Genomic DNA, 18,423 nt, shown 5'->3' with positions numbered 1-18,423 from the left:
TAAATGCTGAACATTTTATTCCAGTCTACATTATCGAATGCCTTTTCTAGGTCTATAAACGCCAAGTATGTTGGTTTGTTTTTCTTTAATCTTCCTTCTACTATTAATCTGAGGCCTAAAATTGCTTCCCTTGTCCCTATACTTTTCCTGAAACCAAATTGGTCTTCTCCTAACACTTCCTCCACTCTCCTCTCAATTCTTCTGTATAGAATTCTAGTTAAGATTTTTAATGCATGACTAGTTAAACTAATTGTTCTGTATTCTTCACATTTATCTGCCCCTGCTTTCTTTGGTATCATTACTATAACACTTTTTTTGAAGTCTGACGGAAATTCCCCTTTTTCATAAATATTACACACCAGTTTGTATAATCTATCAGTCGCTTCCTCAGCTACACTGCGCAGTAATTCTACAGGTATTCCGTCTATTCCAGGAGCCTTTCTGCCATTTAAATCTTTTAATGCTCTCTTAAATTCAGATCTCAGTATTGTTTCTCCCATTTCATCCTCCTCAACTTCTTCTTCTTCCTCTGTAACACCATTTTCTTATTCATTTCCTCCGTATAACTCTTCAATATATTCCACCCATCTATCGACTTTACCTTTCGTATTATATATTGGTGTACCATCTTTGTTTAACACATTATTAGATTTTAATTTATGTACCCTAAAATTTTCCTTAACTTTCCTGTATGCTCCGTCTATTTTACCAATGTTCATTTCTCTTTCCACTTCTGAACACTTTTCTTTAATCCACTCTTCTTTCGCCAGTTTGCACTTCCTGTTTATAGCATTTCTTAATTGCCGATAGTTCTTTTTACTTTCTTCATCACTAGCATTCTTATATTTTCTACGTTCATCCATCAGCTGCAATATATCGTCTGAAACCCAAGGTTTTCTACCAGTTCTCTTTATTCCGCCTAAGTTTGCTTCTGCTGATTTAAGAATTTCCTTTTTAATATTCTCCCATTCTTCTTCTACATTTTCTACCTTATCTTTTTTACTCAGATCTCTTGCAATGTCCTCCTCAAAAATCTTCTTTACCTCCTCTTCCTCAAGCTTCTCTAAATTCCTCCGATTCATCTGACACTTTTTCTTCAGGTTTTTAAACCCCAAACTACATTTCATTATCACCAAATTATGGTCGCTATCAATGTCTGCTCCAGGGTAAGTTTTGCAGTCAACGAGTTGATTTCTAAATCTTTGCTTAACCATGATATAATCTATCTGATACCTTGCAGTATCGCCTGGCTTTTTCCAAGTGTATATTCTTCTATTATAATTTTTAAATTGGGTGTTGGCAATTACTAAATTATACTTCGTGCAAAACTCTATAAGTCGGTCCCTCTTTCATTCCTTTTGCTCAGCTCGTATTCACCCACTATACTTCCTTCCTTGCCTTTTCCAATTTCCAACTATTATTAAATTTTCATCTCCTTTTACGTGTTTAATTGCTTTGTCAATCTCTTCGTATACACACTCTACCTCATCATCATCATGGGCGCTTGTAGGCATATAGATGTTAACAATTGTTGTCGGTTTAGGTTTTAATTTTATCCTTATTACAATGACTCTATCGCTGTGCGTCTTGAAATACTCCACTCTCCTCTCTGTCTTCTTGTTCATCACGAAATCTACTCCTGCCTGCCCATTACTTGATGCTGAGTTAATTACTCTAAAGTCCCCTGTCCAAAAGTCGCCTTCCTCTTCCCACCGAACCTTACTAATTCCTACTATAGCCACCTTTACCCTATCCATTTCCCTTTTTAAATTTTCTACCCTACAAACCTTTTTTAAGCTTCTAACATTCCACGCTCCGACTCGTAGAATGTTATTTTTCACTTTTCTGGTGACCCCTTCCTTAGTAGTCCCCCACCCGGAGATCCGAACGGGGGACTATTTTACCTCTGGAATATTTTACCAAGGAAGGCGCCTCCATTATTATTATGTGAAAATGCAGAGCCACATTTTCTTGGAAAAAAAAAGCAGCTGTAGTTTTCCATTGCTTTCAGCTGCGCAGTACTCAGAGGACTGAGTGATGTGGATATGGCCGTTTAAGTCATTGTGACTCACGCCCCTAACAACTACTGAAAGAGCTGCTGCCCTCTTTCAGGAAACATTCCTTAGTCTGGATCTCAACAGATACCTCTCCGATAAGGTTGCACCTTCGGTCCAGCTACTCTGTATCCCTGAGCACTCAAGCCCCCTCACCAACGGTAAGGTCTCATGATTCATAGAGGAGGAAAGATTAGTAATGGTGTTGTTATTAATTACCTTCGAAGTTGCTCAAAGTCGCCACCATTTTGTTCAGTACATAATTTCATTTGACAAATCCATTCTTTTCTAGTGCGTCTCATAATGTTAGGAGTATTCTTAATAGTTTCTGCAGCTTCTGTTACGCGATTCCTTAGTTCCTCATGTGTTAATCTATTTTGAATAAACAATTGACTTCATCCAACCCCATAGAAAAAAGTCTGATGGTGTGAGGTTGGGAGATCATGGTGCCCAATTAGACCAATCTATTGCACCTACCTTATGTATTATATTTAAATGATCCTTTACATTATTGGAAAAATGAGGAGGTGCCCCGTCATGCATGAACCACATCTCTATTTCGTTTTCATAAGAAATATCTTCCAAGAGGATGAACAGGTTTGTTTTCAAAGGTTTAAGTACGCTTCTCCTGTAAGCCTCCTTGGTAAGAAAAATGGACCAATCAAATTATCATCTAGAACATGAAATCATACATTAATTGAAAATGTATGCTGGAAATGCCTTGTTGCAGTCTCATGTGGGTTTTTTCTGCCCAAATATGGTGGTACAAAAATTTACTATTTAATTTCTTGTGAAGCATGACTCATCAGTTACCAGAATATAACAAAAGAAATTGCGATTTTGTACCCACTTTCTAGTTAGCCATCGGCAGAATATCTTTAATGTATTATGATATTGTGGTATTAAGCTATACAGAATAATATACTCACATATAAAAAATGTATGATATGATAGTCAGGTAAATTTTGAAGATCTTTATTTTTAATTATCACCTTCTAAAAAATAACACAATTTTAGCAAAGAAAAATTTCAGAAGGATGAAGAATGTTGGCTTGTTTTTTTCTTAATATCTCAAGACTGGGTGGAGTGATTTGGATAAAATTTGGCATGATGGTTTCTGAGCAGTGGTATTTAATTTTAGTCACAATTTTCCAAGGGAGCAGGGAGATTATGAACCTTATTGGTCCTTTTCTTAAAATTTTATTCAGGAGATAGCTAAATTTTTTCACATAATTTAACATACCTTAGGTAGCTAAGATACTTCTGATGGTGTTTAGTATTATTCACCCCCCCCCCCCCCAACCAAACTAATCGGTGAAATAGTGGGGTTGAAACACATTTTACTTTTTAACAATTTCTGGAATCATAAAGTCATAATCTTGTATTAGTTTGATGACTCCATAATATTACTATGTCACTATGGTCATGTATTTTGGAAATTTCATTCAGGGATGGGGATAATAGTTTTACTTTTTTTGATTTTTTTTCATCAGTTGTCATTCTTTTTGATATCTTCATATTGGATAACCAATTTTTATGAAATTCTGTATAACTGAATATCAGTGATTGATGCAATTTAATTTTGGTTATAAATTTCAAGGGGAAGGGTTAGCAGGTTACTGCATCTCAAATTTCTACTGAATATTTTTTTACATATCTCTATTTCTTAGAGTCTTGCACAATTTTGGTTAAATATTATATTTTCACAATCAAAGGGGGTAGTCATTGTAACTACAAGGAAAGCTTTCTTTTTTCCTATTAAGCAATCTTCATTTTGCCTCCTCTTGTTCGACTGAAATAATTGATTTTTCATCATTGACAAATACATAACTTTTCTGGTTTAACAAGGAAAGTTATGGAACTCTATGCTGGCTTTTAATCTGTGACATCATTATTCATTTATTTTAATATTAATAAGCACAATAAAAAACAATATATAATAAATGATAAACATTGCATGTTATGAAATCATACATTCATTCTGTAGTGTTTAATTATACGTATACATTTAATTGCAAGTAATATAAACTCAAAACTTGCCATTTATATAATATATTGTTGCATGTCCGCAGCTCGATCAGGATATTGAGAGATTGACAAAGGAAAATGTTTATATAATTATAATTTATTTGTTTAAAAACATTAATAATAATAATAATAATAAAACAAATAATAAAAAAAAGTATAGTAATCACAACCACAATAATAATAACAGACAATAAAAAACATATCAGAATAATGACAATAGTAAATGATATTAAATGTCAATAATAATAAAAAACAGAGATTACATACAAAACAGAATTTAAAGTAATCATCAGGATTTATTCACAGGTAGATAAATAATGAAAACCAGAATACAGTCCCCACTAGTCATAACAATTTTAACCATTAGTCTCGTATTAACAACAATAGTACAATAGATAAGATAAAAGTTCTTCTACTGCAAATACCTTTGCTGTTCACAAATAAAATTATCCTAACAGTTTATGAATGAAATTTAGTACATTATCTCTTTCACTTATAGTCTTACAGTAACTCATGGAACCATTTCTTGTTTTCATGTACTAGATTTACTTGTAATGTCACTGTAATTTGCACTGAACCTAAACTATAAATTCACTCCTTCACTGACCTCCTCGCACACTGACATCTTATAGAACTCATATTGCAGACTCTCATAATAACGTCTCGCTTAGACTGATTTTTAACTGGTCTTCCCTGGAGTATTTATACTCCTATCCTCTTTCCCAGCAGAATGGGACCCAACTCAAAGTGTGAGAATGATCGATCGCCCTTACATTTTCCCATGAAATTCCAAACCTTGGTCTGAAAACTTTTCTCATGGAAAAACATCTGTTTAGTGTGTCAGTGAGCAATATTACAAAAGACAATTGTTAAACAGATCTGTTACCTTTACTGGATTTCTTTTAGCCCCTTTCTGAATTCCTCTCATCATTATATTTTCTACTACTTTCTTCTTAATTGGCAGGAATACTTACTCAGGTCCGTTATACCGGTCTTGTTAAATATGTATATTCAAACTTGCCGTTTTGTTTTTTAGTACTTTATAAGACCTATTATTTTATTCCATCAGTAAGATAAGAGTAATTACCTATAACTACTAAGTGAACAATTGAAATCTGATGATGTCTCTGTTGTTTAAATTAATTAAATGGTTATTTATGAGTTAATTATATATCAAATAGGAGATATATTCACTTTCAATCAGTAAGATACTTTCATCTTATTCTTAAAGAGATTAGAAGTGGGCTTCTCATATAAAAGATCATTTAAGAAGTTTGCTAAAAGGCACACACAAGAAATTGTGATCTTTTGCCTATCATACCACTGAAATTTTAGTGAAATTGTTATTTTTATCTAATTAACATATCAGGAATCTCTACGAAATCTAATAAATCAAACCATCTTCCTTCACTACTATCTGGATCAAAAAATACGGTGAGTAATTTTTTATTAAAAAAAGTAATAAGGTTACATAGAATTTGATTTAATCTCCTTCAAAGTACTGTCCTTGGCTAGCAATGCACTTATCCCAACGTTGACTCCATGACTGGAGGCATTTCTGGAAGGCGTCTTTCGGAAGGGCTTTCAGCTGCTCGGTCGTGGCCCTCTCAATGTCAGCAATGGTGTCAAAACGTTTTCCTTTAAGCACAGTTTTAATTTTTGGGAAGAGCCAAAAGTCGCATGGTGCCAACTCCGGTGAGTATGGCACTCCGGATGTGGACAGACAGGAACACTTTTTTCGGCCAAAAACTCGCGAATGAGAGGCGTGGTGTGACACGGTGCGTTGTCATGGTGAAGAAGGAACCATTGGTCAATTTTTCTGGTCCTTTCTTTGTACGAGTTAAAATGCTTTGAACGGATCCGTACGAGATGTTAAGGTCTTCCGATAGCTCTCGAATAGTCATTCGCCTGTTTGAACAAACCATTGTTTCCACGTTTTGCACATTTTCAACTGTTTTTGTTACTGGACGTCCCGCACGCTGCTCGTCTTCAACAGACTCATTTCCGTTTTTAAATCGGTCATACCACTTGTACACAGTCTTAAAAAGTTACCACATTATCGCCGTACACCGATTCTAACATTTCATGAGCTTCTTTGGCACTCTTTTGCAACTTAAAACAAAAGTTAATGTTAATGCGTTGTTCAAAATCCATGTTGCACAACAGACACGATAAACACAACCTCACTCTAGCGGCTCTGGCAGCTGACTGGCAAGCTTGAACGTGTTACAACTTGTCCCTGCCTGTCTCAGTTGATCACACGCTATTGGACAAATTACAGCATATGGATGTAGCGTCGGCAGTTGCCGCTATAAAAATTCATTCACCGTATTTTTTGATCACACCTCATATATACATATGCATATCAAGAGTAACTATTTCAGTCACCATGGTAACTAAAAATTCCTCCCATACAAAAGTAATGAAGATGTAGAGTGGTATGACCGATTATGGAAAAAGATAAAAATCACTATATTTTGAAGATTAATGCTTCATAATTTATTTGATTTTGCACTTTGCAATGTTCTGGGAAATGCATTTATAGTAACTGACAACAAATGAATATGTTTAATATATTTTAACGTAAATTCATGCTTAATGTTTTTACTGACAATAAATAAACTGCATATCACTTAATTTAAAGAATGGATCTAGGTATGGTAATTACATTATTAATTTAGATGAATAAGATTTAATTCTAAAGTTTAATAAAATTAATAAACATACAGATTTAATAAAGACTGATACTTAATAATGAACAAAAATATTGTATATGACCTACTGGATTTCATACTTCTTAGTGATCTCTGACAGGCTAAGTAAATAACAAGAAACAGGTCCTATCACAGATTGAATAGGAAGGCAGTTAAACAAGATTTTTCTCATTGTTAATAATATAAAGAAACACACAATTTAATACAAAATAATTTATTTTCTATAAAATAAAAACAAAATTCTACTTAAAAAAATTCTATACTACCGCCCATTTACACTTGTTTTAATAATTACTTCTGCAGTATTTTCTTTTTCTCTTCTTGTTTTTACATGATTGAAATATTTTTCTCTGAAATTAGAATAACTTTCTGAAAGATTCACTTCAACTTTTTGACCCTGTAAAAAATATTACAAATTTATTACTCAGTGCATTAATAAACTGCATATATTTTTTACTTACAAAAACCGTTGTAATACTAAACAGATAAACTTTAAGGAATCTTTGTTTAAATATATTTTTACGAATAAAATTTATATGAATCATCTATGTTTAAAAAAATTAACTTTTGACATCAACAAATTTGTTAATATCACTGATCAGATAATACTTTCTTATAGTGAAAACAAATAACCAACTCTAAATAAGGTCAGAAAGTAGAAGGGTAGCTAAAAAAAAAGGGTTTGGAGAACAGAAAGATGACGACACCCTAGAGCAGTGATTCTCAACCTTTTTAGTTCCATGACCCCAAAAAATAAAAAAAATATATAATGAATATTTTGTGTCCCTCCAACCAAAACCCAATGAAACCTAGTTAAAACTATTAAGTGGCAGGTATGAACATGCATGTATGAAGTGAACAGACATGAGCAATTTACAGGTTCCAACTTGATGAGTATGTGCTCCTTGCAATTTGGTATGCTTGCATAATAATCGCTGTGAGAGCGTCATGTTCAAACATGCAGAAGATATATTTGAACATATCATGCTTTCAACAGTGCAAAGGAATTGCAGAATGTCAGTTTAGTTCAAATGCAAAGCGCACGTCTTTATCTAAGTTTCTAAAACCATAATTTCATTGAAAATAATAATAATAATCGAAGTTTCAGTTTTTTTAATGTGCGGTCAAACTGTGTAACTTTTTTTTTCAATTAGATTCTTATACAAAATGGATAATTTGTGAAAAAACAAAGTGAGCCATTTACAGCCATGAATCAATTGGTAAAAAGACAAGATTGTACAATGACAGTTATTTAAATTATGGTTTACCTCGTTTGAAGGAAAGCCACAGTGCGTTGATTGTTTTCAAGCACTCTCCAATGAAAGCATGGAGCTATCAAAATTAATTTGACACTTGGAAACTAAACATCTGGATCATAAAAGTAAACTCTTGGAGTTTTTTAAAAGAAAATTACATATTTTCAGAAATCAAAAAAAACTTCTATTTGTAAATTAAGCCATACTGATAAAACTTGAAGCATCTTATCTCATAGAATTAAGAGTAGCTAAGATTTCCAAACCCCATATAATCGCCTGGCTACAACTGATATGGTCGGTGTTTTAATAGGTGTGGCTGAAGCAAAACATTTGAAAAAATTCTACTTTCTGAAAACACAGTATCAAGGCGAATTGATGACATGGCTGCTGATATTTGCAATCTGATAATTCAGCAAGTGAATTCAGGTGAATTTTTTAGGATTCAATTTGATGAATCAACAGATGTGGCAAACATGATCTCAGTTCTTATGCTTTGTGAGGTATGAATGCAATAGGAACAGATCAATTAAAAAAAAAATGTTGTTTTTCAAATCAATACCACCTGGTTATGCAACAGTACAATGTCTTTTTGATGTTTTTTATGAAGCTACTAAAAACTATAACAGATTGGAAAAAATGTATTGCAGTATGTAGTGATGGTGCAAAGGCGATAATAGGTAAGAACAGTGGATTTCTGAAAACAATTAAAATACTGTCTTATACCAAGGGTGGAATGAACGTGCACTGCTTCCTTCACAGAATGCTCTTGCCACAAAAAATATGCTGGAAAATTTTAAACAAATTCTTTGTAAAGCTGAAAAATGGTTAATTTTGTTAAAAGTTGACCATTACAGAAAGGCTGTTTGCTAACTATGCGATGAAATGGGCAAAAAGAAAAAATCTCTTCTTTTCCATACAGAAGTTAGATGGCTTTTAAAAGTTGGCATATAGATAATTAATAGAAGATTACATATAGTAGTTAGATAGCTAATATATTGGATTTAGATTGCAACATTAGTATTGGTTTTTTTATTTAATAGTTTTTAAATTCTATCTTTAATACAACAATATTTTTTGTATCGATTGCACTCTGTATGAAAGCAAACATGCTTTATACATGTAATCTCCTTTTTTCATGCAGTAAGTGTTAGTAATAAAATCAAATTTCTTGAACTTCTATTTTTTTTTTTATCGCATATTACATTAATTTTCTCAGATTGATTTTCTCTACAAGCTTTGATAATAAATTTTATGAATTTACTGTTTAATCAGATATTATAAAAACTATTGCAGATATGGTTGTGTTCAATTTGTCAGGTCAAAATCGATAAGAAACCACCATCAAGTCTACTCTTTAATTTGGGTTCCTAAAATTTCAATATGGCTTTACGTTACTCTTTGCCCAGCACTTAAGGTGAAATCCTTCGCTTGGTGTAAAGGAGTGTTTGTGGACCATTTTCATTATTTTTGCTAGTAAGCACTAAAACTCAGACAGCACCGGTAACAATACATGCATCACCCCTTGTATACATCTTGATTCAATATATTGTATAAATGGATCTCTTATATAAGCAAATCCTTTACAAAGATTGCAAAACAGGTTTTATACTTTTATAAGAGGATTTATACATCATATAAATAGAGTTCTTATAGGAAACTTTTATGTATCAGGTGAAGCCATTAGTTTTTATTGTATAATTAAATCAAAATAACAAATATGTATATCTGTAGTGGATTGGGTGAAGCCAGATAATATTTTTTTTATAATTAAATCATTGAGTAAATAATAAATTTGTTAATACATGATCAATTGTTTAAAACTGGCAATAACGATAATTTGTGTATTGGTCTATGAATTATTCCACTGGTAGTTTTAATATCGGCTACACATTAGATATTGATTGATGTCTTTCCAATTAAACCATGATCACAATGTAAAGGATTAATATTTTTGTCTGATATTAATACTAAGTCACTGTCAGAAATATTTATTTTTGGAATTTGCTATTTGTGTCATTGCTGTAATTGATTTAAATAATCCTTTCACCACCCTTTTCAAATAGCTTGCATATATTTTTGAATCAGTTGCCAATGTCCCAAGTGATTAACTGAAACTTCAGTGAAATCAGGGTCAGAGACTGAGGTGACATAAGATTCAGTGAGATAATGTCCAGGAGTTAATAGTTGTGAATCTCTTGTGAATCAGAAGATAAAGCAAATAAAGAGTGTGAATTCAAGTATGCTTCAATTTGGGTAAGCATGATGTATTACTTCTTCAAAGTTTAGGACAGTTTGTCCTACAACCCAACAGAGATGGAATTTCACACACCTTATACCACTCTCCTACAGTCCACCAAAGTATGGAGAGTAAGGAGGAATGAATGACCAATTTATTCCACGTACTTGAAAGTGACTATCTTGGATCAAAAATCTTGTGAACTAAATAATGTAAATAATTTGTGAAGTGTATTGCTTGCAGCATTGAAATTTGTTCTGTTATCAGATAGTAATTCATTTGGAAGATCTATTTGAGATACAAAGTGCTTTAACACAGCAATGAAAGATTCTGATGTTAAATTGTATACTAATTCCATTTGTATAGCTTTAGTAGCAAGATATATAAATAAGCATGCATAAAACTGTGACAATGTTTTCGGTCTCTGCCCACCAAAACAAATCATTTTACCATCATAATAAACAGCACAAGAGGAATGGTTTTGGAGTAACTAGTAGCAGGAAACTGACCAAGTTGTTGTGTTAGTTTTTTGGCACTGAAACAAAAGCATTTTATGTATTTTTGAATAGTTGATAATATTGTGACCTTAAGTAAGGATTGTGGAACAATCCGACATACACTGAATAAGAAAACAAGGAAAGAAAAACCCAATTGAAACTTTCCAGAACGATGGCTGTACCTGTTTTTGGTTTGGAGACATGGGTTCCTAGTAGAAGGAATTTAAATAATATTCAAAGAGATGCGTTTTCTGAGGTTGGTAAAGGGGTATTCAAGACTAGATAAAATCTTTAATGAAGACATCCAGAATTAGGTATTTTTAAATTAGAAACCAGGATACTAAATAATAAGGAAAGATGGCTGGTGCAACTAGAGATGCCAGATGGAAGAATACCATGAAAGATATGGGAATATAAACCAGTGGGATGGAGAGATGTTGGGAGACCAAGAACACATTGGGGTTCAAATTGTGGATATGATATATTCTTTGAGACCAGAACAGGCGATTCACCTATGCCTTGAAAGAAGAAGAAGCATTGACAATTCAAAATTTTTCACAAATACAACTTGCTGCCATGTAATAAGTGTAAATGTTCGCTTTCAATAATTAATATTATGTGTGTATTAGGATGTAAAATAAATTGATGTTTGTTACCATATGTGTGGTTCAATTAACCACAAAGCTGAGGAATGGTCGACCTGAGACCATGTCTTGTAAGGTACAAGACTACACTTCATTAACACTCATTTATTCTCATTCATCATCTGAAGTAATACCTTACATGGTTCCAGAGGCTAAACAGGAAAAAGAAAGGTTGATAATCTATTAACGATAAATACCTTTCACTTATATGATTCACTGTGAATCCAGTGTAATGCAATCATGGAGTCAGAGTATAAAAGGATTTCATTAATTGCAGTATTTAAAGGTATGATCACTTGGTGAGTGAAATGATCTAAAAGTAATTAAGCACATAACTCAAGCCTTGGTACAAAAATCTGTTTCAGTGGTGCAACTCTTAGACTTTGAATAGAGTAGATTAGATGAAATTTTTCCATTAAATTAAATGATTCTGAGATAAATACAACTTGCATAATCTACGAGTGATGCATCAGCAAATCCACGAATTTGATAAGATTTGACATTACTGTTTTGCTTAACATCTGATCTATTAATAGTAATATTACTAACTAAGCTGAATTGACTAATAGATCTTGCCAGTGTGAAAGTAAGTTATCGGGTAAAATGTCATCCCAATAATTACAATTTTCCATAATTTCTACACAAATGCTTAATGGCCCAATTAAGCTTAGTGGGTCATAAATTCCAGCAGTAATAAATAGAATGCTTCTTTTAGTGAAAGTCTTAAATTTCTTTTTAATAAATTCAATTATTAATTTACCTGAGTGCGTATTCCATTGTATTCCCAATGTATGTACATTTTCTCCTTTGCTTAGCGAGACTAATATCATTTACTAAAATCGAAAACCTGTATTACTTCAATAAATAAGTAACATCTACTTTAATCCTCTTAATATATTTATATCATCACATCCTGTTATAAAATCAACGACAAAGAAATTGTTTAATATAACTTGACAATCAACAGGAAATTGGTCTTTTGGTATCTTCAGCAATTTGTTTAAGAGATTGGGTGGCCAAAAAAGAGGCACTAGCTGTACCATACGTTACAGTTCTCAATGCATAATTGTTGATCACAGGAATCTCGCTATAAAATTCTTTGTAGATTGCTATCTTTAGGTGTGATAGAATTTTTCTGTGTATTTTTGTGATGTCACTTGTAAGAATTTAATTATAAGTTCTAAATCGAATATTTGAAAAAGTGATAAACTGTTTATTGATTTAGCAGAACTATTAAATATAATTTGAAGTTTAGTTGTTACTCATTTCTTTAAACTCAGCATTATGCAGCAAGTAACATTTGAATCCAAAATTGACAAATCGTATGAACTGAGTTCAGACATATGGCCTATGTTTATATATTCATAAAGTTAAAATAATTAATTTTAAGAGTAGGATCACAGTTAAGTTTTTTAGATTCAGAAAATTAACTAACTTCTGAAAATCAGGAAACTGGGTGATAGATAATCTTTGCTTCAATAATTTTACTATACTATAGTCTAGTTTAGCAACTAAAAAATGCGTAATTAATGCGTAATTTCAAAGACATTAACTGGTAAATTCATTTCCCTCCATAATTTATAGTAGAATTGATTATTTTAATGAAATGAGAAATATTAGACAAAGATTCTCTTTCAAGTGACTCAATCTTAAGTGTAATTTTCAATATGTGGATAGCTATGAGTAATTTGTAATCAAATCTGTCTTTAAGCATATTAATAACAATCATCTAGTTTTCAGTTGTGAGAGGTAAATATGTGATCATACCAAATGATGTCCCTTTAAGTAAAGAATACAGGTAGTTTAATTCTTGAATATCAGCTAATCGTTTTTGAATGTACAAAATTGTTAAACATAGTACAATAATATAGACATTTAAGAATGTTTCCATCAAATAATGGTAAATTAATTGGTGGTAACTGGACAGGAATAAAAGCTGGTGGTACACATTTTGACTAGATTCTACATTATCTAAGCTGTACACATTATTAATTAATGTATCTAATTTACATTTAAATTGCATAGGTTATCTTCGATTTGAATCCTATAATCTGAAATGTTTTCATTAAAATACAATTCCTCAACTTGAGACTAAGTAATAGTTTTATATCTTTAAGTCAACTCCTGTAAATTTCTTAATTAATTTTCAGAGAATAATTATTATCTATTTTTTGATTAAAATTATTAATATATGTTTGAATCCTCATGATAGAAGAATTTACAACAGTATGTTTAACCTTTAAAGCAATCAGTGTTGATTCTAAGTCTTCTAAATCTATTCTATTTCTATTTGGCATGGCTTATGAATCTAATAACATTAACAACAATAAATAAAATCTATTAATTAATTGATTTTTAAATAAATGAATGATGAATAATTATGTTATTTGAATGATTGATGTGCAGAGATGTTATCATTAATTAATATAATGGCACATAACATATATGTAATATTTAGCTAATACATATTTAAGACCTTTTTATCACAACTGCCCAAAAATTCACTACATGTGGCCCACAGGACCCATATTTATGTGGAAATCTTGCCACAAAATTAGACTGCATGAGTTAATCATTGCACAGAAGCCAGTTCCATTTTATGGGTTAATGATCATTTTAATATTATGAAGATATATTTGATATATTATGAAAAATCCTGTGTCCTTGTCACTTTCACATAATCACCTTATAACATTAATAGAATTAGAACACTTAAATTTTGAAATACACACTAAACAGAACCTTCTAATAGCACAAAATAAAGATAACATTAATAAACAATATAAGTAAACAATTCAATAGTTACAAAATAATAATATTGATTGGTCACAGAAATCTCAAAAGCAAAAAAGTTAAGTTAGCAGCATATTGTTTATATATTGCTCTTAGAAAATAAAAAATTGTAAAAAACCCATGATGAAAAAACCTTAAGAAAAAGTAAAATAATTAAATAACTGTATCTTTACCTTAGAATTCTCTCTGACATTGTGATATTGTTTTTAAGATAATAAAATTTAAGATTCTGATTAACCGTCGTGTGCGACTATGATGATAACTAAAGCTTATTTATGCAATCTGCGGATCATGCATGATTAATAATCAAAATCTTAAATTCTTCTGCCTTAAAAACAATATCACAATTACACAGAGGATTATAAGGTAAAAATACAGTTATTTAATTATTTCATGTTTTTTAAGGATTTTTTCATTGTGGGTTTTAAAATTTTTTTCGTAGATTTAAAAAAATGTTTAAATTTTATTTATTACTTTTTAAAGATTACTAGGCATGTGCCCAACAGTGGGACGTTTATAGGCTGATTAGTGTACTTGACCAGTGCAAATTATTTAATATACACAAAAGTGTAGCTTTGCTGGTCTTAGAAAGACCTACAAACATTCAAAAGCCATTTTAAAGAAACATATCTACTACAGCATCCCCTGGTGGCTTATAACCGTACAACTAATCTAAGAACCTGCTTCGAGGTGATACCTATGAAATGCAAAAAACTGCATCAAAATCGGTCCAGTAGTTTTTGAGGAAAATGGTAACAGATATATACACAACCTCTTACCCTGGATGCATATATCATCTCTGTTCCATTCTTGGATAATAAACAAGAAATAAAATTAATATAATCTGTATATAATTGTTGCCTATATTGTCATGTCTACATCATTATCTATTTTTATATCAATTTTTTCAGACAGTTATCATGTGATTTAAAAGATCAATTGGTATTATTATCATAACGTAAATAAAAACAAATTAATGTAATAATAAAATTAAAGGGAATGACCACTATTTATATATTTAACAAAATTTTGATAGTTAGAGAAATATTAAATTTCTTCACACTACATCATTATTGACTTCTTCAGAAAGTCAAAATAGGTTTTAATAAATTTAATGTCACTTTCTGATCTGGTGGTGACTTGTGAGAACTCATCCTCACGCAAGCATAGTGGCACTCTGTACATTTTTATATCGTGAACTAAGAAGTTCCATCAGGATAAACCATACACATAATTGGTATGGATTTGACTTTTAATTTGGTATTAATATTTTCATAGTGCTTCAGTCAATGAGATCAAAGATAAGAAGAACTTCTAGATCTAATAATATCTGATTGTACACAATGTGAATCTACACTAGAACGTTCTCAAAGACTTTATGAGCAACATATTCGCTCGGCTAAAAATTGAATTCAACCTTCAAAAAATATGTTTGATCTCATATCAGCTTGTTTGATAGTCACTCTGAAATTGACCATCTGAATTTGAAAGGTATTCAATCAGGTAACATGATTAAAATATATACATTGCAATGGCAAAAAATGGATTGATGAAAGTCTCCTGGGGGCAAATTAGTTCTTGTACTACTTTAATAGCCTCCTGATTTCACTAAAACTTTGATTCTGGGAATACATTGTTTAACTAAACATTTTTTTTATCTGGTAGGTTGTGAGTAACGATAACTCTAAAATTCTCACATAATTATTAAAAAAATATCTAAAATTCTCACATAATTATTAAAAAAATATTTCCAATCTTTGTAGTTCTATAAACATATAGTGTACGCAAAGCTGTGAGAAGGAATGCTAGTTATTAAGCTAAAGAAAAAAAAAATTAAATCAATAATTACCAGAGGTTCTGCTATCTTTTCATATGTCAGTAACCGTCTTGATGTAAACTGTGAAAGTATTTGCTCACAGTTGCTAATCATTTCTAGGCAAGGATGTTGTGGTAAATCATCAGAGTTGTAATCGCTTCTGAAAATTCAAAATAAGGTATTTTTTAAAAATATAATACAATTCAGTAATTCCGAGTTGAATTAAAATATAATGATTAAACATTTTAAGATTAACAATGAAAACTGCAATATTGTAATGTAATAATGCTTGCTTATATGTTCAAAAGCCAATTTAAAATTTTCTGATATCAGAAAATGATTTATGGATTCTGAAGGTAGAGTATATCCTGTTTCTGATATACTTCTTTTATGAAATATTGATGTTATTACTAACTGAAAAAATTAATGAATAACAAATAATATATATATATATAAACAAATATACAATTAATATACTTAATTTTTTTTCATTTACATACTATTTTGTCTATTTAATCTTTCTGGATGCTGCTGGTCATTCATTGTTGATGCATTGTCCACCTGCTATTGTCACAGAAACATTTTTTGTATCTATTAGACTACTCACAACTTTTTGAGAGTACTTTATTGATTAGTATATCGATCTGATATTTTTAAACATAGAGAATTTTGTTAGTTTTTTAACTTAACTGTACTTCACGTAGCCAAACGAGGTTCAAGTTATAATGATTTATTAAATCTTCTAAATGTGGCATAAATTTTAAATGTTGGTAGAATAAATGGGGATCATATATAAAATGTTAATTTTTATAATTTAATTTATAGCTCCAATTTCACAGTTCATGTTGCAATTTCATGTTGCTGATTCAACATGGCCATAATCAGATACAAAATTCTGTATCTTATAAATTCAAAATGTTATTCTATGAATTTAAAAAAAAAAAAAACTTTACAAATGAGATGAATAAAATTTGTTAATTGCATAATATTTCTTTAGTTTTACGAGGGTAAATCAAATATAAACGGGATTTTTGTTTCTGAGCATCTACGATTGATAGGACTGGGCCCGCACTTCTAGTATGCTTGGTTGTGGCCATTCCACACTCCCTACCAATTTGTCAGTAACACTCATGATATTGGAGCAACAGGTGCACCCCTCCACTGTGCAACACATAATTGTAAAATTTCTTGCTTGTGAAGGAGTTCAAGCGATGGAAATTTTCTGGAGATTGACTGCATAGTTTGAGGACCAAACATTGTCAAGGACTCGTGTGTTTGCCTGGCATAAAGAGTTCAAGGAAGTACGAGAATGAATGGAAAATCAGGAACACAATCGCCGTCCTTGGACCAGCATTACAGATGAAAACATTTACGCAGTTCGACACACTCTTGAAGATGATCGATGGGTGAGAGTATCCATAATTGTAGAACAGGTCAGAATACATTATGGGAGCTGTCAAGTGATCATCACAATCGACCTACAGTTCTGAGATGGGTCTCTCGCTTTTTGACCACAGATCAGAAGTTGAATGTTTGGAGGTCTGTTGGAGGCTTACAGCAAGGTTTGCAAAAGGTGAAGCATTTTTGAGTTGGATCGTCACCTGCGATGAAACATGGGTCCACCACTACACTCCCCAGTTGAAACATGCCAGTATGGAGTGGCGGTGGAAAGGGGAGGTAACCCCAGTGAAAGCCAAGATTCGACTGTCAGCTGGCACAGTTCTTTCAACTATTTCTTTAAACCGGCAAGGCATTTTGCTCACTGATTTTTTGCATAAGCAACGCACAATCAATGTTGCTTACTACTCTGACATATTGAATGAGGTTAGGGCTGCATACTGCCGCAAAAGATGAGACCAACCAATTTGAGAGGCCCATTCTCCTCTATGACAACACCAGGCCCCCCCATACTGCAGCTCTAATGGTCTGAAAACTAGAAGAAATGCACTGAACTCAACTTGATCATCTTCCCTACAGCCTGGACCTATCGTCCTGCAATTTTCATTTGTTTGGGTCGCTTAAAGAAGCTCTAGGAGGGCAAGGATGAAGATGAGGGCATGAAGGGATTTATGCCCAATTAGCTCCTGACGCAACTAGCTTTTTTCTATGATGCTACAATAAAAACCTTCCTTCTTGCTGGAAAAATGTACTTCTAAAGCAGGAAACTATGTAGAAAAATAAATTATATTTGCCTTTCATTTTTCAATAAATAAATTTAAAAAAAATAAAATCCTATTTATATTTGACTTACCCTCATATATTTAGGACTTTAATGAACACACTGTGCACCAAAACACAAAGATCAACAAAGCATGGTTCATCAGAGAGTGTTAACTAAAAATTCTGTATGAATTTATTTTATGCACAAGTGTAAAATGAATTTTT

General features: G+C 31.8%; 1 protein-coding gene across 3 annotated transcripts in view; it reads right to left on the bottom strand.

Moving 5' to 3' along the window:
- Positions 1–6,980: 6,980 nt before the first annotated feature.
- Positions 6,981–18,423, bottom strand: part of LOC142318919 (tRNA (guanine(10)-N(2))-methyltransferase TRMT11) — a 60,267-nt gene continuing 48,824 nt past the window's right edge. For 2 of the 3 annotated variants that reach the window (XM_075355597.1, XM_075355606.1), the window contains exons 9-10: positions 16,072–16,198; positions 6,981–7,193 (exon numbers count right to left, since the gene is read on the bottom strand). In XM_075355597.1, the coding sequence (XP_075211712.1) occupies positions 7,059–7,193; positions 16,072–16,198 (262 nt within the window). In that variant the 3' untranslated portion in view covers positions 6,981–7,058. Of the gene's footprint in view, positions 7,194–12,189; positions 12,343–16,071; positions 16,199–18,423 lie in introns of all 3 variants that reach the window. The other variant, XR_012755079.1, reaches the window with a different exon arrangement.

This window comes from Lycorma delicatula, chromosome 1 (assembly GCF_047948215.1).
Source record: "Lycorma delicatula isolate Av1 chromosome 1, ASM4794821v1, whole genome shotgun sequence".
Taxonomy (NCBI): domain Eukaryota; kingdom Metazoa; phylum Arthropoda; class Insecta; order Hemiptera; family Fulgoridae; genus Lycorma; species Lycorma delicatula.
This window is presented reverse-complemented; position numbering and strand designations above follow the sequence as displayed.